This window comes from Hemitrygon akajei, chromosome 4, assembly GCF_048418815.1.
Source record: "Hemitrygon akajei chromosome 4, sHemAka1.3, whole genome shotgun sequence".
In the NCBI taxonomy this organism is placed as follows: domain Eukaryota; kingdom Metazoa; phylum Chordata; class Chondrichthyes; order Myliobatiformes; family Dasyatidae; genus Hemitrygon; species Hemitrygon akajei.
In genome coordinates this window covers 47696663-47717341 of record NC_133127.1, presented here as the reverse complement: position 1 = coordinate 47717341, position 20679 = coordinate 47696663, and the positions used below count along the sequence as shown (strand labels likewise).

The 20679-nt window shown below is 40.6% G+C and overlaps 1 protein-coding gene across 4 annotated transcripts in view; it reads left to right on the top strand.

Annotated features, from left to right (window-relative positions):
* The first annotated feature begins 1799 nt into the window (after positions 1 to 1799).
* Positions 1800 to 20679, top strand: part of lef1 (lymphoid enhancer-binding factor 1) — a 178168-nt gene continuing 159288 nt past the window's right edge. For all 4 annotated transcript variants that reach the window (XM_073042510.1, XM_073042509.1, XM_073042507.1 and 1 more), the window contains exons 1-3: positions 1800 to 2319; positions 2485 to 2554; positions 2688 to 2815. In XM_073042510.1, the coding sequence (XP_072898611.1) occupies positions 2104 to 2319; positions 2485 to 2554; positions 2688 to 2815 (414 nt within the window). In that variant the 5' untranslated portion in view covers positions 1800 to 2103. The remainder of the gene's footprint in view (positions 2320 to 2484; positions 2555 to 2687; positions 2816 to 20679) is intronic.

Here is a 20679-nt window from a genome sequence, read left to right as displayed (position 1 = left end):
TCAAGACTTCTGATCAGTGCCACGTTCATCTGCGGTGCGTCGGTTAGATCAAAGCGTATACCCGCAATATTTAAACCCGGTCTATCCCGGTTCTGTATTGTACCACTTGGTCCTGCCTTATATCCCGTTTTGTTTTCATACCTGCGCAATATTTATGAGAGAGCGCTTAGTATTTACTGGCGACTTAAACATTTAATTGTCCTCCAGTTTTAGATTAAACCAGCACACAGTTGCGCCCCTTTGATATATTCTCTTTTAAGTTAGCACAACGTCCACCGTCGTTTTACTCTTGCCAGTGCTGATGCAGTGCGTTTCGCCTCTTTAACGCTGAGTAAATGTCTGTCGGTCAGATCAGAGAACCCGACTGCCTCCATCTCTCCTTCAGTCCCACTCACTGTCGGCGCAACAGGTCTTCTCCTCGTAGCGCTGCATTGGAGTTGAAACTTCCTGAGTTAATGATCTTGGCATAAATCATACCCGTCCTCCTCCCTTCTACCCCTGTTTTTAATAGCAGCAGCGTACACTGGAAACATGGCAACACTTTCAAATAGATCCTCGCCGGACACGCTGCAAGAGAACAGATTTGGCATTTCAGGTGTTTTTTTTAATCTAGTTTCCACTATACAATCAGCTATTTTGGATAAAATGATTTTATTCTTACTGTACGGATAAAAGCCACTCGGCCCTTCGCAGGGCTCCCCGCTCATTGGTAGACCTTGTCTCACATAACCTTTCTTTTAAATTCTTCTTCCAAATACACACGTAAATCCCATGGAGCTTATTATATAAACTTGTGAGGCATATTTTTGCAAGTATGAATGTCATGTGAAATAGTCATATAGCGAAAGCTTCCTGATTGACTGGTGGGGGAGGTTTGGACACTGGTTCAAGTGTACAAAAGCGCTTTTAAAAAGATAGCATTTCCCCGGCATTATTAAACGTGACATATCCGGAATGTCCTGTGAAGTTGACATCCCCATTCGTCGCAAATGTTCCTTTGTCTCAATCAGAACTTTACATTTTCAGACACGTATTTATTTACATGGAGTTAGATTTTCAAACACACACACACACACCCTTAAATAACAGACAGAGAAAGTGGCTGCACTATTGTGATCGACACTATTTTGATTTCCTTCGCTTTTATTCCCTGCCTGATTTTAACATAACATCGTTTTCCTGCGTAGTAACAGAAGGGAGGCCGCGCACCTTGTAACAAGCACAAAGCTGTCCAAAATCCATTAATATACCTGCAGCAATGCGAAGTCTTTTGATCTAATGTTTCAAGTTGACCTGACTGGAGGATGCTTTATTCTGTCCCTTGGTTTGTCCGTGTAAAGGCGCTTGAAAATATGAGTTATATTAGGCCGAAACCCACTGATTAAATATCAACAAAAAACCTTGTACTTTAGTGAATCAGTGGAAAAAATGTTTCCACCCCCTCCCCCAAAAAAATGCTTCCCCAAGTTACATTTTGATTTTGTTAAAATTGATTGTATTGAACACATAGGTTTAATTATCCAGACAAAAAAAAAACAGGTCTGGTAATGGGGTTCAAAATAGGACTGTTTATTTTGTGGTTTGATTAAAAAATTCTCTGTGCTGGTAAATTTGCAAAATCTCTTAGGTCTCCGCCTGCAGAGTCTGCTCTGAATCTCATTAGAGTTCCGGGAGGACAATTGTAAATCTCTCCCGTCAATCAGAGCTGTCAATCAGGCCAGCGGCGCAGCTTTGATCTCCCCTCTCCCTCCTCCTCGCCTCGTTTTTTTTGCTGCAAGAATCTCCGACGTCTCCTAATACAACCAACCAACTAGTCTTCTGGGCTTGCTTTAACTAGCTTCACTCCCAAGACAGAGAGAGAGAGAAAGAGCAAGCAAAGATAGAGTTTGCATTTAACCAGAGAAGAGGAATCAGTACTTTATCTTCTTGTTGGAACTTGCGCTTTCACTATTTTTATTTCAGAGTTTAGATATATACATACAAAGACTGGCTTTATTTAATAAAAGTCAGATTTTTCTCTCTTCCAAGACTGTCTACACTACCCATAAATTAATATTGCTACATTATTAGATATAAACTTCCCCTCCACGGTATAAGGGAGGGATGCCGCAGTTAAACGGCGGTGGCGACCCAGAGTTGGGTGCGAACGACGAGATGATTTCGTTTAAAGACGAAGGAGAGCAAGAGGAGAAAATCCTGGCAGAGATCAGTGGCGGCGAAGAACGGGATCTCGCGGACCTCAAGTCATCGCTGGTCAATGAATCGGAGATCAACCCAGGCAGCGGAGACAGCGGCGGTAGCAACTCGCGGGAGCCCGAGGTAAAATGGGAAGCATGAAGCGAGAGCGCGGACACAACCTCCTTACGCTCCCTACACCCTCTGCCCTGTCCTCTCTCACTGAATACTTTCACCAATCGCTCAATAACCTCTACTTTTCTCTCTACACCCTTCCCCCCATAAAAAACCGTGCTACCGACTCTGTAGGTGGGCAGACGATTGCAGGTTAACGAGGATTCCTTTCGGGATAAAGTCCGCCGTCCGGGCACCGAGGAGGGTGAGGACCCCGTGTTTTATTTACATTCTGAATCAAGTGTGCGTTTTGATTACCGAAAGAGTACAATTCGCCTGCAATATCCCAGTCTCTTGCTGGGCCTCTTCATAATATTTGCAATAAACTTTTTAAACAGGGAAACGGCAGGATGGAACGATGGGTCCGGCCTTCTGTGGTTACCAGCCCAGCTACATTATGATCCCTAACCTTAGCAACGAGCCGTACGTGAACAACGGTTCCCTCTCCCCTCCGGGCGCCAGAACGGTGAGTCAAGCGGCTGTAGCCGCACTGTCGTGAACGGATAAACCTCCCGTCCTTCACTTATACGTGAGCTTGGAGCCGTATCGTTGCCCGCTACGGGTGGAGTACTGGACAGCTCACCTGTTCGCGTTGGGTCCCCTTAGGTTATTGATGGGACTGTTGCTTCACTCAAGTTGTACTTGTGTGTGTGTGTGTGTGTGTGTGTGTGTGTGTGTGTGTGTGTGTGTGTGTGTGTGTGTGTGTGTGTGTGTGTGTGTGTGTGTGTGTGTGTGTGTGTGTGTGTGTGTGTGTGTGTGTGTGTGTGTGATATTGCATTGTACAATCAATCTGTTAATTTTAATTCCTTCAACATAAAATCTGCACACGACCTTTCCTCTTCGACTTTCTGTTTTAAATTTCGGATGGTATGTATGGTAGATAGGAAATTGTTGTTGCGTCGCCTCGCTGCCTCCGCACACACAGAGCGACTTTAAACAAACACAAGCAGTTTTAGCCGCTAACTTTAAAGAGGCCGGGAGGAGGCACTTTTTCAGTGATTTAGTGCGAGAAATAAAAGACATTTTTAAGAAGATAGAACAAGGGGGCAGTTATTTGCAGTTCCACAATCCCTCGGGGGACTGGGAGGGTGGGGAACAGTCTTGACTTAGGAGGATGGTTCTGGTGTTTGTCAAGGAGACTCTGCATGCCGCTTGTCAGACTGCAGCGATTTTTTTCGGTGGCCAGTAGATCCCATTCTTTAAATAAAAAGTGGAGCTGAGATTGTGTGAAGGCAGTGAATTTAAAATTTCATGGTGGAATTAAGGAGATGCCTCCAGTAGCAGAAACCGGTAATGTCGGAATGCTTTATTAGTGCTGCAGAACTAGATGTGGTCACTTGAATCTACCATGGAAGTTGATTACCTGAAATGAAAATTTACCGAAACACCACAAGGTTTCCTCGTGAACCAATCCGTTACAAGGTTAAGCATCTAGAGGAAAGGCTGGTTAAAATCTTGGTTCAGATGCTACATGTCAAGCTTTGAAGAAGCACTGTATTTTGGACCATTATGTGTAGGTCTGTGGGTTTCACCGTTCTCTGTTCTGGGTGTGGGTACAGTAAGAAATTGAAGGCTTGACATGCTATAGTTTTAACCATTCCTAGACATTACTTCACACCTATTGACCAACTACCCACTTGCAAGCCTGATCGTTTCCTCGAGAAAGTCCAGTTAGGAAGGAATCACCTGCCTGTCCTAAAGTATATACCCTGCAAGTTGGTTGATGGTCTTCCATTAGGTTGCGGATAAAATTGTAGCAGAATGATTATTAGTTGACATGTTATCAAATGCCCGCAATAAATATATTTTAAACTACATGTTTGGGATAATTATATATAATCTCTTAGGTTTTTTTTTGCTTTTAGTCCCCGGAGCATTTTTGAAGAAGTCGGACAATCTGGTGATGTCTTTAGGGAATGTAAAAGTGATGACTGTAAATATAAACTGGTTACAAAGGAAAAGGAATTCAGGCTAATTTTCTTTTCAGAGTGATTCATATGTGGAATGTGTTTCTTCGTGGCATAGTTGAAGGAAATTGCGAGGAATTGTCAGGAAGCTACATGATATACGATGGGGACAGAATGGATAGATTTGCAGATTGAGTGAATTAAGCGGAGGCCTATTTTCAGTATAATTCTAGGCATAGATTGGTCGAGTTGAATGGCCTTTCCCTGTGCTGCGAACACTACATTTGTACAAGGTACTTGATTGTAAATTACATTGATTAGCGTGGACATGTCTGCTGTGGTGATGTCACACGGCACTTTAACAACAATACGTTGGCCTATTTCTGTCGCATCTGCACCAATTTACGGTGGAACTGCCAGATGTTTGAATAGTGCTTCAGGTGGACCCGAATTGACAGCAACAACCCCCGCAGACCGAAGTTGTAAAGTGTGGCTTTAGGCAAACGTAGTCCTGCGGCATCCTGTAGTCATCCTGCGCATGGGGGAGGGGGGAGGTACTGGAGTTTTGAGCTCCTTCGCAGTGTTTGAATCTGGTTTCTCTTTCCTCCAAGGCCTTTTAAACCCAATGTCAAGCCAAAAGTGGCCAGGTTTTGTTCACTAAGTTAAATGTTATCTTCACCGTAACTACAGAACATCCCTTTCACACTGTGCCTGATTCTTTTACTAATTAATCAGGTAGTCGGAGTAGGGGTTCCAGCCTACCTTTTTTTTCCAAGCAAAAATTTATTTTGGTGTGTGTTCTGCAGTTGTGAGAACATGTGTGCAACAGGATCAGGAGCGAAGCAGTTGTGGATATTACACACTTGTAATGTGAATAGTTCTGACAGAACTGGGTATAACACTCTGTTAACACGATAGAATTCACTCTGTGTTGGTGTTTACATGCTACTGTTCCTTTGAAGCTCGGCATATCTTAGACGGTTTCAAATTACAGCCTTGATGCACAGGGTGAATTGCACTGAGGTTGGAGGTACGAGGCGAAATAGGGCAAGAAGACCGAAAGGCTGTTCAGTTTTACTTCGGACATTTAGTTCTGCTTTGTAGCCGGCGCCGTTCAATACAAAACGCTGCTAAAATACTGTGGATGCTGTTAATCTGAAGTTTAAATGGAAAATACTGGAAGTGTTCAGCCAGACACGCAGCGAGGTGCATGTTAAACCTCCGTACGTTAAAATGTTTCTCATTGCTCAGAGCAGTGGCAACGCAGATTTGCCACTATAATACAAATTAGCTATAAATCTGAAATATTTCTGAAGGTAAACTGTTTTTAAGGTGACTGTTGCCTTTGCTCTTGGATTAGAATTTATGTGTGTCCTGTTCAGTGAAAATATGAGATCAGTGTTTGATTATTGAACTCAAGTAGAAAAATATATTACTATTGGAGAAAACAATTGGTAGCATTTGCTCTTTGTAATTGAAGTAGATGTACACCATTTTGGTTAATCAAGTGTAAAGCAAAGATTTCCATGATGCTTATAATACAGGATAAAGATTTCATGTTTTTGTGAACAGTCTTGTAAAAAGGAAATTGAAATGTACAATTCTGTGTAACAAATAAATCTGTGTGGGTGCTAAGGAGTGAGCAGCAGATTGACTCGAAAGTAAATGTTACTCATATTTTGTACGCCTGGAGACCTCACCATGTATCTACCCAATGTGGTCTGTGGTAGCACTAATGCTCCAAGGTAAAACATGTCACAACTTTGTTCAGTTTGTTCAGGGCAGGGATCTTGGAAACAAGGGAATGTACAGTGTTCCCAAGTGTTTTGTCTAATCTGTTTTACAATACTAAGCAGATCAAAAATCTGCAAATGGTTACTTTCACCAGAGGCTTCTGATTACCAAGCCCACATGTAAAGATGCCTTCTAACACGTACTGGGTCCAATTTTCCCACCATCCCCCTGCTAACTGATCTATGCTAGCAATTATCATTGAAGTTCTTGTTCTTTTCCTGTCCTTTCCCATCTCTAACCTCTTCTAATCCCAATACTCATATCTCCGCATTTTTCCAGTGCTGGCACCTTCTGCTTCTTCCTGTCTCCAGCTATCTAGGCCTCAAGATCTCTCCTGCTTCCTGTTACCTTTATACACTTTAGATCTACAGTAAGTCTTGTCAGTTACCTGTGCTGATGTCCCCTATAGTTTGCTGTCAGTTCTTGTCAGATTTTGTTACTGCAAAGTGCCTAAGAATAACTAACAATGTTAAAAGTGATATCTAAAAATGCAAGTTGTTGATCATTGCCACTGGCTTGCCATTTTAAGGTTAGAATAAATCTTCTGCCACTTAGACCCCTTCTGTATTAATCACAGTTGTATGATGCTTATTTGATTATCTAATTTATTCCTTTTGCATCAAACAAAGGAACTGTTTAATTTCTTTGGTAACTGATATTGCAATTATGGGGTTAGATTTGTTTTGCTGTAAATCCTATTATTAGCTGTCTAAACCTTCACTCCTTGACAGATTGTAGGTGTCAAAAGGGATGGTAATTTAAAGTAGGGTTTAGGTATTTGGCTTATTATCAGTGTAAGTGTGTGAATAATGCAGCCTGCTTCAGGTAATAGCAAGAAGGCAACATACTTGGTTTTGCTAGACACATGAGTCCTACCTCTATTGTTAGATGTTGAAACTAAATTTTGGCACTGTATTGATTGTTGTTTTGGTAAGCTATCATTTCTTAATTTCTCAGAAAATGTTTTGCATTATTGGTCGAGACTTAATGTACAGACCACCAGGACAGAATAAATGATACACATTTTACCTTCCTTAGTTTATGGCAGATATATCACCTATGTCATGTAATGGGTGTGAGGACTGGATACAGGTGCCCTGGATAAAGAGGGTGTTGTTTACCCAGGGTCCCTGCTGTGGTTCAATATTCAGTGACGTGCCATCATTGAAAAGTGAACTTGACAATGACACATGATGCTTGGTGAAAAATACCTGCTGTGCTCAAATATTAAAATAGAAAATTATCAGCTTTGGCAGTTAACAAACAACGTGCCTGGTCTGAAATGACAGTCACTTCTCAAAAGTCCGACGGAAGAAATTCTTTTGGAGAAGAGCCTGACTAAACATAACTGGAAAGATCATAACATTTTTGATGATCTGATTTTCCAAAGACTAGAAATGGCGTATTTTGACTTAGTTTTCAGGAGACAAATAGATGAAAGGTTAACAAGGTCAGGTAGAAATAGGGAGTTCAAGTTATGATTCTGTTGAGTGGTAGAAAAGGTTCAAGGTATCGAGTTGCCACACTTGTTCATAGTTCATACATCTGCAAGTATGTAGCCAATGGAAAATGTCGTACTGTATCACTCAAGGGTACCTCTCCATTATGTTTTGCCTTCTGTTATCCCACACCTCTGTACTTCAGGTCTCACAGTAGATTGGGGGGTGAGTCCCTTTCCTTCCTATTTCACATCACAGTTGCACAGAAAAGTCACTTTTACGGGTTTCACTTTATATAACAGCAGATAAGTGATATAAATCTGCTTTTGAGTTAATTATAATAAATTCAGAGAACTGATCAAAAACCGAGATGACGCTTCATCTTATGTTGAGGGAGCAATGTGCTGTTTCAGAGATATCTTTAGAAAAATACATTACAGAAAGGCCCACCTGCCCTCTCAAGTAACTGTAAAAATTCCCCCCAAAACATCCCCAGGCATGGTGATATTTTGAAGGCAAGTGAAGACTCCTGGCAAATATTTATCACACATTTCCAAGCAGTTGTCATTACATTACCTTTTGTGGGAGTTTACACTGTACAAATCACTTCTTGTTTCCCATATTACAATTTCAAAGCACTTTGTTGATTGTGAAGTGCTTTCAGAGGTCCTGAAAATGGCACAGAGGGTGCTATATTAATGCAATCTCTCTTGCTTGGTCTTTCAAAGCAACTTGAAGCAGATAACAGCACCTTCTGTAAATGTAAGTCAGTGAACTAACGAAAAGGTCTATTGCTAAGAAGAATATTTATGGTTTAAAATTCAGTGAAAAGATACAGCAGGTTATTCTACTTTTTATTTAATTTGGAAATGCAGTTTTTATAGGAATCCAGAATGCTTTTGGGATACTATTAAAACCAAATAGGGTACAATGCTAACAGTTGTGGTTTACTTATGTTGTTCAGACGCTGTGGAACCAGTTGGTGTAAAGTATAGCTGTTGACAATTCTGGATTAAGTATCCTCAAACAAAATTGATGTACCCTGTGCTTTATTTTGCAAAATGTATTTACAAAATAGTTCAAAACTCACCCTGTGGGTTAGCAGTGTACAAATATCCCAATCTGTTTAGTATCACTTTTCTTTGGAGTTATTAATCCTTTTATTATCCAGCAAGCTAGTACCTCTGATAAGAGAGGGGCAAAATCATTTTGATTTGGGCACTTTAAATATTCATAAGTCACATATCACATCAGATGATTTCTAGGCTTCTGTATTTAATCCCTTATGATCAAGCGCCATCATTCCATAAGGTATTCAATGCATTTTTGTGTGGTAAGGTTGTAAATTATGCTGGCTGCCCTTGGCTGTAGCCCATGTAGCCAGTGCTATTTTCTACATTATCTTTAAATGATAAATTTTGTTGTGTTACCTTTCAACCGTGAAGGCAGTGCATTTATTTTGTGTTCAGTTTTTTTTTGTGCTGATTGGCAATGCATTATTGTCCAAAATGAGTTCAGCAATATATTATAGTCACCTAAAAATGTAACGATCATACATACACATCTTTCTCCTTGTTAGAGAATATTACTGTAACAAACAAATACAATACCAAACCATAGTGCTGGAAAGAACTTGACATAAGATAGTCAACTTCTCATGTTGATGTGCCCTGTGTGGAGTGCTGGATGAATTGGCCCTGACCTGACACCCCCATTGGTGTGACCTTGCTTCCCACTGTTAGAATTAACAACAGACAGAGCTTCAAAGGCTTGCTTAATGATGGACCAAAGCTTCAAAGAAGAAAATATTGCAGAGTAACCATTAATGAAGAGGGATCCCGTAGAATTATAATGAAAAGCATTAACTCTCTTGTTTTACTGTACGACATTCTTGGTCCCACTGAGAACTGAGTATTCCCTGGATCATTGCAACCGACAAGTAAATATTAAATAAAAGTATCTACTGTTGAAATCTTTTTAATCTTATTGATGAGCAACAAAATTTATTCTGATTGTTGTGTGTGTAACATACCCAAGTATAAATGATGTGAAGTTCCATTTATAATTTCATAGCAGTTTTGAGACATTCTGTGCAGCAAAGGTTTATTAACAAGGAATATATTTGTGCTGTTAGCTCCATTTCATTTAACATGAAACCAGTGTAGGACTCCACATGGATTGGAATGTATTTTAAATGTTGCATATTATAAACTATGGGAATGTGAATCAAGAGGTTACGCCAGCTTTTAAAATGTTTATATTTTGAAACATACTGCCTGTTAAACTGTTCATTATCTATGTTCGGTGTTGACTTATTCTGGCCCACTTTAACTCCTCAGTCACTGATAGCCTCACACATGCTTTTGCTATTCATTTGCTTGACTGACTGAACAACCTGCCTTGCTCCACCCTCCCGGAATTCGAGGTCTTTATTAATTTGTCTGCATTTGTTTTAGTCTCTCACCTATCATTCCTGCACATGCTGAGGTTTCAAGTGATGCCTCCGTTTTAAAATTTGAATTCTTGCTTTTAGATGCCTCCAGAATGTCACTCCTAAACTCTGTTATCTTCTCCAGCTCTGCATGTCTCTGAGAGCCTCATTTGTCCTTTTTTATCATGAATGTTACTTCTTTACCATTGGTCGCTGTGTCTTTAGCTGACAAACCTCACATCTCCAGAATCCCTCCTCAAGTCACTCTGCCTGTTTCTCTTGCTTTAAGATACTCCTTAAAGCTTACCTCTTCAACCAGGCTCTTGGTAATATTTTATTTTCTTAAGTGAGTGGATTAGTATCAAATTTTATTTGGGGCTGTTTCTATGAAGTACCTTGCAACAAAGAATCATGGACAATTCCTGACACAGAAGGAGACAATTTGGCGTCAATAGAAAATGACGCCTGAGATATTGTAATGAGAGACACAGAGATGGCAGAAGAACTGAATGCATATTTTGCATCAGTCTTCACAGTGGAAGATATCTGCAGTATACTGGACATTCAAGAGTGTCAGGGAAGTGAAAATTACAACTGAGAAGGTGCTCAGGAAGCTTAATGGTCTGAGGGAGGATAAATCTACTGGAGCTGATGGAATGCACCCTCCAGTTCTGAAGGAAGCAGCTAGAGAGATCGCGGAGGCATTTGCAATGATCTTTCAAGTATCGATAGATTCTGGCATTGTACCGGATGACTGGAAAATTGCAAATGTTACTCTGCTATTTAAGAAGGGTGTGAGGCAGCAGAAAGGAAACTATAGGCCTGTTAGTGTGACATCAGTGGTTGGGAAGTTGTTGGAATCAGTTTTTAGGGATGAGATTACAGAATACCTGGAGGCACATGGCAAGATAGGGCAAAGCCAGAATGGTATCCTGAAAGAAAGATCCTGTCTGACTATCCTACTGCAATTTTTTTGAGGAAATTACAAGCAGGGTAGACAAAGGAGATGCAGTAGATGTAGTGTACTTGGATTTTCAGAAGGCCTTTGACAAGGTACAACACATGAAGCTGCTGAGCAAGCTAAGAGCCCATGGAATTACAAGGGAGTTACTAGTGTGGGTGGAGCATTGGCTGATTGGCAGAAAACAGAGAGTGGGAATAAAGTGATCCTATTCTGGCTGGCTGCTGTAAGCAGTGAAGTTCCACAGGTTTCAGTTTTGGAACCATTGCTTTTTACAATGTATGTCAATGCTTTTTACAATGTATGTCAATGATTTGGATTATGGGATTAATGGATTTATGGCTAACTTTGCCAATGATACAAGGATAGGTGGAGGAGCAGGTAGTGTTGAGGAAACAGAGAGTCTGCAGAGAGACTTACATAGTTTAGGGGACTGGGCAAAGAAGTGGCAAATGAAATACAATGTTGGTCATGCACTTTGGTGGAAGAAATAAACGGGCAGACTATTATTTAGATGGGGAGAGAATTCAAAATGCAGATATGCAAAGGGACTTGGGAGTTCTTGAGCAGGATATCTTAAAAGTTAACCTCCAGGTTGAGTCGGTGGTGAAGAAGGTGAATGCAATGTTGGAATTCATCTCTAGAGGTATAGAATATTAAGAGCAGGGATGTGATGTTAAGGCTCTATAAGGCACTCTTGAGTTCACACTTGGAGTATTGTCTGCAGTTTTGGGCACCTTATTTTAGAAGGAATATACTGACATTGGAGAAGGTTCAGAGAAGATTCACAAGAATGATTGCAGGAATGAAAGGGTTACGTATGAGGAACATCTGGCAGCTCTTGGGCTGTATTCCCTGGAGTTCAGGAGAATGAGGGGGGAATCTCATAGAAACGTTCTGAATGTTAAAAGGCCTGAACAGATTCAATATGGCAAAGCTGTTTCGCATGGTAGTGGAGTCTTGGACAAGAGGGCTCGACTTCAGGATTGAAGGACATCCATTTGAAAAGAGGTGTGGAGAAATTACTTTAGTCAGAGGGTGGTAAATCTGTGGATTCTGTTGCCAGAATTGGCTGTGGGGACCAAGTCATTGGGTGCATTTAAGGCATAGATAGATCGGTTCTTGATTAACCAGGGCATCAAATGGTATGGAGAAAAAGCAGGAGAGTGGAGATGACTGGAAGAATTGGATCAGCCCATGATTGAATGGTGGAGCAGACTCAATGGGCCAAATGGCCTAATTCTGCTCCGATATCTTATGGTCTTATGGCCCATCATTTCCATGTCTGGCTGAAAAAAGTTGCCCAGCTTAATCCCACCTCTCTGTACCAGGTCAGTTCTCCTGTTGGCTGTGGCATTGTGAACATGCATCCACATACTTCTTTAAATGTGACTCGGGTTTCTGATCTATTCGTTTAGTAAGTTCCGTCACAACTGGCATGAAAATTGGACCTCTAAAGTTGTAGGGCACTGGCCTGATTTTTCAGCTTCTGCAACTGACACCGGTTGCCTAGAGTTTGACCTTAGTTGCCAACACAAATAGCTGAAGTTGTTTTCAGGTTCTGTTGCATTATTATAAGTGAAGAGGCACATTGGCGATTGGTAGGATGAGGTAGTCAGGGTCAAAGGTTGTAGAGAAATAAGTGGACTCCATTCTGGGGTCGAGGTAGCTCCAAGCTTGTGATGGAAATCAGTTGTCACTTCACTAAGTCATTGATAGTCGTGGCCAGACTGTTGCCAAGGATTTACTCTGGAGGATGATTTGTTAAACAATGGGGTTTGCACTGGATACGTTGAAGGACAGGGATTTCCTTCACATCATTTCAGATAACTGTAAATGCCAATATAAGAAAGATGGGAAATTCCATCCAGTTGTTCTATATCCTTGACCTTTCTGTAGATTTTCCTCTACAACTCTCCACTGAAAATTACAGTTGAATCTGCTTCCATCATCAAATTCCAGATTTAGAATCTGGCTGAATATTGGCTAAATGTATACGTGACATTACCTTATTCCTGTTGAACTGCCAGGTCAGTGACGTGCAATTCATTTTGCTTTTACCTGTGCAGATTATTCAGTCATAGTTCAACATAATCTCAGGCCTGGAGTCTACTTGAGTTTGTCTTTGCAGTAAGCACAATCCGAACAACTGCATCTTGTATTTGAGTACACCTTTGTTGTATTAAGTATTCCAAATAAGGGGGAAAAAATATATGCAGGGTTTTAGGATAGGTGACTGAAAGTTGTGCTGAATGAATATTGTACTTGTTTTGCATTAATTCTCCAAGCTGGTCTGAGCCAGTGAGGAGAATGAGTGGACTATTTGTATTGTACCTCAGCTCATCCCTAGCTTTGCTCTTCATGCAAACCTGTCATGTTTCTGATTTGATCCCAGCCTTTCCAACAGAAGAAACTCCTCATTTGTTCCCACTTTTCTCATCTGAAACTTTGTCAGTGGCTGGTAGAATCTGATCCCAGTGCCCTCTACCCACCCAATCCAGAACATGTTCTCTTGTTTAAATAAAATGTGTCATTTTTCTTTTAATCTGGAAACCATATGCCCTTCATTATTCTACACCTTCTCGCAATGACTTTGATGGTCCACATACTTTAACCCTTATATGCTGTTCATATTCTATACCTTCAATTTTGACCCAGCCCAAGAATCCCCTCATAACAAGTGTCTATACCAAATTTTGAACAACAGATCTATTTAGAATGTATAAATAGCCTATCTGACATTAATAAATGGGTGATTAATCCTTAATTAATGTTTCAGAGATGTAAAATTCATTTCAATAGATACGAGGCAAATTTGACCCGGAACAGCCTCAATGTACATTAATCCTTAATTAATGTTTCAGAGATTTAATATCCATTTCAATAGATACAAGTCAAATTTGACCCGGAAAAGCTTCAATGTATAAAAATTTGTAGCACCTGTACAAAAAGTTTAACATTTTAAAATATTTTCATTTTTTGCATATTTTGGGTCACTTTAGGAAAAGTCATCAGATTTTAGCTAAACAAATGGCATTTAGGGTGTTTTTACAGCTGTTAAATGTCAAAACAAGTCAAATTTGACCCGAACTGTATGTAAGGGTTAAGCAGCAAGCAATATTGGTGCTGGGTTCTGCAGGCATTCTTTCCCCAGGGTGTATGTAGTAAGAATTTGGTGGCAGAATGAGCATGTTTCCTATTTTATTTCTCAATTCCAGTTACTCATTGGAAAACTGGAATACAAATTAAACTTTATTCATCTTAAAACTAAAGGGATACTTACTCAGATTCTGAGCTTCTTTTTGCCATTGATCCATATATGGGTATCAGGTATGAATATCTGCATAGCTGTAATTTTAAAAACCATAGTAATTGCACCTTTCACAGGTAAATAACATTGTCACTGTTGTAACGTAGAGGAATGAAACATCCAAATAGTACATACATTGTCCAAAGAACAACATGTCTATTTTATTTTATGAGGTTTGTCGAGAAATAAAGACTGCTGAATGGACCTCTTACACAAAAAATAGACTCTTGGTCTCATAATCTATCTTGTTATGATCTTGCACTTTATAATTTACCTACACTACAGTTTCTCTGTAGCTATTACACTTTATTCTGCATTGTTACAGTTTTACCTAGTTCTAGCTCAATGCACTGTGTAATGGCTTGATCTGTATAAGCAGTACTCAAGACATGTTTTTCACTGAATCTTGGTACATGTGAGAATAATAATCAGTACCAATACCTATACCAAAAGAATATTCACGCATTACTTCAATAGCGTTAATGGTTACTTTGGTTTAACAACTCATCTGATAGAGAAAAGCACAGCATGGTCAGGATTATGTGCTCAGAGCTGGGTCTTGTAGGATGTCTGTGTGTCAGAAGAACCATCAGTGTTATTTGTGAGCAGAAATGCATATCTTTCTGGTGAGACCAGGTGTAACAGGTAGAATAAGGGCTCATCAACTCTTCTAGGAATAGTTCCAGAGAGAACCTTTATTTAAAATGCTTTGAGTTAATCTGTTTGATCAGTTATAGGTGCACCCAAAGCGGGCAAGACAAGACCTAGAATTACAGAGTCAGAAAGCACAGAATGGGCTCTTTAGCTCTCCCTATCCATGCTCACCTTTTTTGCCCACCTACACTAATCCCTTTTGTTCACATTAAGGACCTATTCTAAGCCTTGTCTATGGTCTCTTAAGAAAAAGTGACTCTGCCTGTCTCTACCACCCAATCTAGAAGTGAATTGTAGATATCAACCAGTCTGTGTAAAGACACCCCCTGTGTGGCAGCAATATTTGCTTACATGGACCTCTTATTCTCATGCATGTGTTTATCCTCTCTCTCTCACTACTATATGGTTGGGCTTCATGTTATTTTTCTTTTGTTGTGCCAAAATCAACAAGAATTGGGAGGCACAGCAGAATTGAATGCAACTTCCTTTGACATTTTTAAAACAGTTGTCTTTTTCAAAAACAATCGAGAGTAAAACCACAAAAATATCTTTGCAGTGAAAGCGAGTCCCATGTTGGTTGGATTGAGGTAGTATGATCAGTGATAAATTGTTTTGAGGTTAAGATCCCAGTGAAACTACATAGAACATCACACTACTGCTAATGAGATGATTCATTTTATACAAATAAATCCAGTAAAGAAATTAGGAGAAACATCTTTACCCAAAGATTGCCGAACTTGGTATCATAATGTAAATAGAAATATATTCAATCTTGAGTTAAATATATATCTGAAGGTGTAAGGAATGGGATGCTATGTTGACAGAAAAGGTGAAGGAAGAGCAGGCTATGTCTCTGGGACTAAAGTGTCTTATTCTATGCGTAATATTGTAGGAAATATACTCTCCTAATGACAGGCCTCTCTTGCTATATAAGGCACAAAACAAGGAACGGTCAATTGGCTTGTCAGTTATGTGGTTCTCACTGATTCTTTTTTAATTATAGTACCGGAACGTTAGAGCTGTCTTTCATGGCAAGCTGAATATCTTTGAACTTCTAGTATACTTGTTTGGAGACGTTCCTCCCATTTTAGGAGGATCTATTTAAATGGAACACCCTTAAATGGGATGTTCCATCTATTCCAATTGTGAATGAGCTATGTCAATAGACTCTTTGTGGTGTGGAATGGAGTATATGGTGCACAGTGAGAGTCACTGTAAGTGGTCTCAGTATTACAGAAATGCCATCGCTTTTACTAAACATGCATACACAATAGCAGTTGCACAGAGTACTCTAGTTGCAAAGTTGATTTCTGTTCACCCTCAAGTGAAGTAAACTTGAGAAGTGGAGTACATTGTGAGCTGGTCCTCTGTGTTAGAGATTTCATATGAAGGAGCAACGACAGTGATGAGAGTGGCCAAACAGTCAGCTTTCGGCATGTAAAAAATGGTCAATACCTGATCTGAAACCTATCTCCAGGTAAATCAACAGCAATACAGATCAGGTGGATCATGCCACAGGTGGCCAATCCGCTTGTCATCTCTTTTGTTAGCTACCCCGCTAAAGACGTAAGCTCTATGCGAGATTATCAGTGCCAGAAGAAGACCTGGTTGTAATGCATCCCACATCCCGAGACCTGTTGCATTTGTCAGTTAGGTCATGTCTGTCCCACCAGCCGCTTCCTTCCCAGTCAGGGAGGAGGCATTGTCAAGAAGAAGGACAAAGCAGGAAATGAAAGGTGAATAAAAATTTAGTCACGAAAGAAAGTCATACAGCTCATAAACACAAATTATTCTGCAGATGCTAAAAATCCGGAGCAACAACACAAAATGCTGGAGGTACTCAGCAGGTGAGGCAGCATCTAAGAAAGGAATGAATAAATGACGTTTTGACCTGAGACCCTTCATCAGGACTCAAATCCTGATGGAAGTCATATAATTCTATTATATGAATTATATATGAAAGTGATACAACACTATTTCCCAATATAATTATGACAGATTCTGCTGCTTTTAGTGACAGATGTATTGATCAGAAATATAATTTCTCTGGAAGCAAATGAAGGCAAGCAGAGGGACATGAGCAGTGACAGTCTGTGTTCAATTGTACCAGCAACTGTGTCAGTCACTAACCTCACGATCTTGAGAAACTGTTAAAGCCAAAAACAAGAAAAAAAACTAAAACTGTGGTTAGTTGTGCAGGCTCGGTTTAATCTTATGGCTGCGTTGAGCCCTCAGGGTGGTGGGAAGGCTTTGTACGCCAACGTGCCGTAAAACTGGTTCACGTCTTACACAGGAAGGTGTGGGAGAGCTGGTGAGGGTTCCATCCTTTGCTTTGTTGTCTCATTTGCTGTCACTTTCGATAAAATTGCCTGTGTGTTGTAAGTGGGGCAGACCATTCAGTGTAGGAAAAGCGGCAAGGTATACATGGGAATTGTAAAAGAAGTTGGAGAAAGTTACGATTAGTCCTAACTCTTCATCCAGAATGCTTGGTGAAATGGGTAGACCTGATTTACTTCACTGGTCCTGATGCTTGTTTAACTCCCCATTCAGTTAAATCGTTCACTAATGCCGTGCCTAATGAGACTAAAATCAAAGACTTAATTTCAAGTGCAACCTGTCACTGAAACGGTCCTTGTGTAGTTACAACACAACTCATATGTTCATGGTGACCGTTGAACCAGCAGGACGCTGTTGAGTGACCGTCGGAAAGAAAACCAATTATCTTCTTCAGGTGATCTCTTTAAAAAGCAGCTCTCTTGAAGTTGCTGCCAAAGATCACGTGAAAATACTGCTGCCATCAGCAGCTGTTGTTTACTGCTCTTACATTCAGCTTCTCCGGGAGTGTGTGGTGTAATCTGTCTGTCTAGCTCTATACAAGTTAACCCACAGTACCTGAGCGGATATCTTATCTGATGAGTTGGCGAGGAGGAGGAGTAGCTCAGTTATCAGGAGCTCTGAGAATCATGCTAACCACATTAACACCTGGTTGTGCTGTTCATGCATGTCTGATTATGTGCAAGAGGTGCTTTGCTTTTGTGTGTGTGTGTGTGTGTGTGTGTGTGTGTGTGTGTGTGTGTGTGTGTGTGTGTGTGTGTGTGTGTGTGTGTGTGTGTGTGTGTGTGTGTGTGTGTGTGTGTGTCTGCGTGTGCATAGTTCATTGTGAGTGTGTACATGGAGCTTAGAAAAATAAAGGGCTATGGGTAACCCGAGGTAATTTCTGAGGTAGGGACTTATTCGGCACAGCTCTGTGGGCCAAAGGGCCTGTATTGTGCTGTAGGTTTTCTTTTTTCCAGACTGTGCGTATGTGTACATAGTCTATTTGTGTGTACATAGTTCATGTGTGAGTGTGTTCAGATGTGAAGTGTGTAGTCCGTGTGTGTGTTTGTGTGTCTGTAGTTTCTGCAACCTCTCTGAGCAATATTGGTGAACATGATTTTTTAAAAGATTTTAGTGTATAGTTCAGAGAGATACATCACTGTAGCAGACTGTTCTGGCCCAATGAGCGTGCGCAGTCCAATTATGTCCATGTGACCAATTAACCTATTAACATGCACGTCATTGGAAAGTGGGAGGAAACTGGAGCACCAGGAGGAAACACACAGGTTCATGGGGAGAACAAAAAAAACTTCTTACAAACAGAGCTGAACCCAGGTCGCAGGCGCTGCAGTGGCATTACGTTAATTATGCTGGCCAGATAATAAAATATATAGAACTATGCACTAAATTCCTATTAAAATTGCTGGAAAATTGAAGTAACTGCCTTCTACTTCAATGATTTTTAAACAAAGAACAATCATGTTATGTGGAAGGGGAGAGTAAAAGATGTATCATAGGGAGGACTGACGGAAATGTTATTTTCCACAGTTACTGGGTGAACTTGTGAGTACATCTACCACTCTCTGTTTTTACATCCTCTTCAATGTTCCTTCCACTTTTATTTATTTATGTTTACCACATAAATGTGCATATCACTCACAATACTAGCATTTATTGTCCATCTCTATTAAGCTGAGGAATCTGGAGCCACATGTAGTGCAGACTGGGCAAGTATAACAGTTTTTTTCCCTTGGGGGATACTAGTGAAACTCCTTTTTTTTTTACTTATGCAGTTGCTCAACATTTAAGGATGACTTGCTTCTAATTTTTGTCAAGTCTGTGTGGACCTTAGACTCTTCCACAGATTAGGCAGGAGGAACCCAACAGGTGAGGGGTGTAGGCAGATTGTGAGATGGTGTGCTTGTTTTGCATTTTGCACCTCTCCCTCCATTTCTCTGCCCTCCTAATTTGTTTGGGCATCCCTGAACCCCTCATTCCTGCCTATATCTCTTGCTCCAAATATCTGACCATTTTCATCTTCCTTCTATGTCAAATACCCGGGAACATTATCTGATAGAATTGTAGTCAGCATATGGGATAGAAGGTAGACATTGGACTGTACATGCCTGTGTCAGATCTCAGCAAGTGTCAGTGCAGTAGTTACTTTGCTTCAGGGAGATTTGGAGCTCTGACAGAGCTCAGAGTAGTGTGTTTGATATAGGAATTTTGTGCTGGACATAAAAGTAACGTGGCTTCAAGTTCAAGTTTAATTGTGATTAAACTTGAGGGGAATGCACATGCACAGGAATATAGCCAAATGAAGCAGCATTTCCCTGGAGCCAAGGTGCAAAATACATTTCTACCAGTCACACACAGCACATATAATTATGATAGCAAAAAAGCAAATACTTACAAAAATATATATATAAAAAATTACAATATAGGCCAAATCTCTGAGTTTCTTGTAGATTAATGGTGTGCTGGAGCCATGTTTCTACGAAAACAAGCCGCAGAAATTCCTCATTTCATGCAATTATAGCCACAACTACAATCCAGCTTTGTCTTCCCTGGAATGAGTTCTGGAGGGGACAGCCTTCAACTGATTACAGAATCCAGTGGCACACAGGCAGCTCCGGTGTCTCCTTCGCTGGCAACTCTGAAGCATGAAGGTCTTTTCCACAGAACAACTGCTCCCCCTCCGCCAGTCACACCAAAGAACCAGTGAATCCAACTCGCAACAATCTACATTACCAATGTCCAACCCGGTCTTGCGATCACAAATAAGATGTCCAAGCCAATCACTTCCACTGTTTGTTGGATCGTGCACTGCCTGGATGGCTGAAGCAGCCTACAGCACAGTGTGCACCAAGTCAACACTGGGCCCAGAAAGTCCATGTTGGGCTTGCCTAGCATAGCTGTCTAAGTGTAAATTGGGACTGAATACTGGGGATATTGACCTGGGAGAAAACACTGACATTGGCTTACTTTTGATACCAGTGAGTTAGGGAGGAAGAGACCATATTGGTGGTATTTCCTGTGCCTTGGAAGTTCAGGTCTCAGAGGCATAGAAGAGGGCAGGCACACCACCAGTGGGAATGATCTGGTATTGTGGGTCTTACTCATATCTTGATGTATTGGTGCGTGTGAAATGGTGTATCAGGCTCTTTAGCTCATACTCTTTGTTTCTCTGCTAATCCTTGTCTGATCAGTGAAATTAACAAGCTTCTTCGTGTAGAAATGTAGTCCTGGGAGTCGGATGACAGCAGAGTTCAGGAACATACCTTTCACCTTTCATTGTGTGAGATACAATGGGTCATTGGCCAACACACAGTGTCATGAATAACAACATTCAGGGGATTTTAGAAGTCAGCAGTTGCTTCAGTTTTGCTGCACATTTAAAAGGCCTTTTGTATAGCATGGTTACTGTTTAGTTACATTACGATGATTTGGAAAAGGATCAGTTTTTGGAGTTTTATCACAGACAGATTCCTGGATAGACTTATTGCTCAGTGAATGTC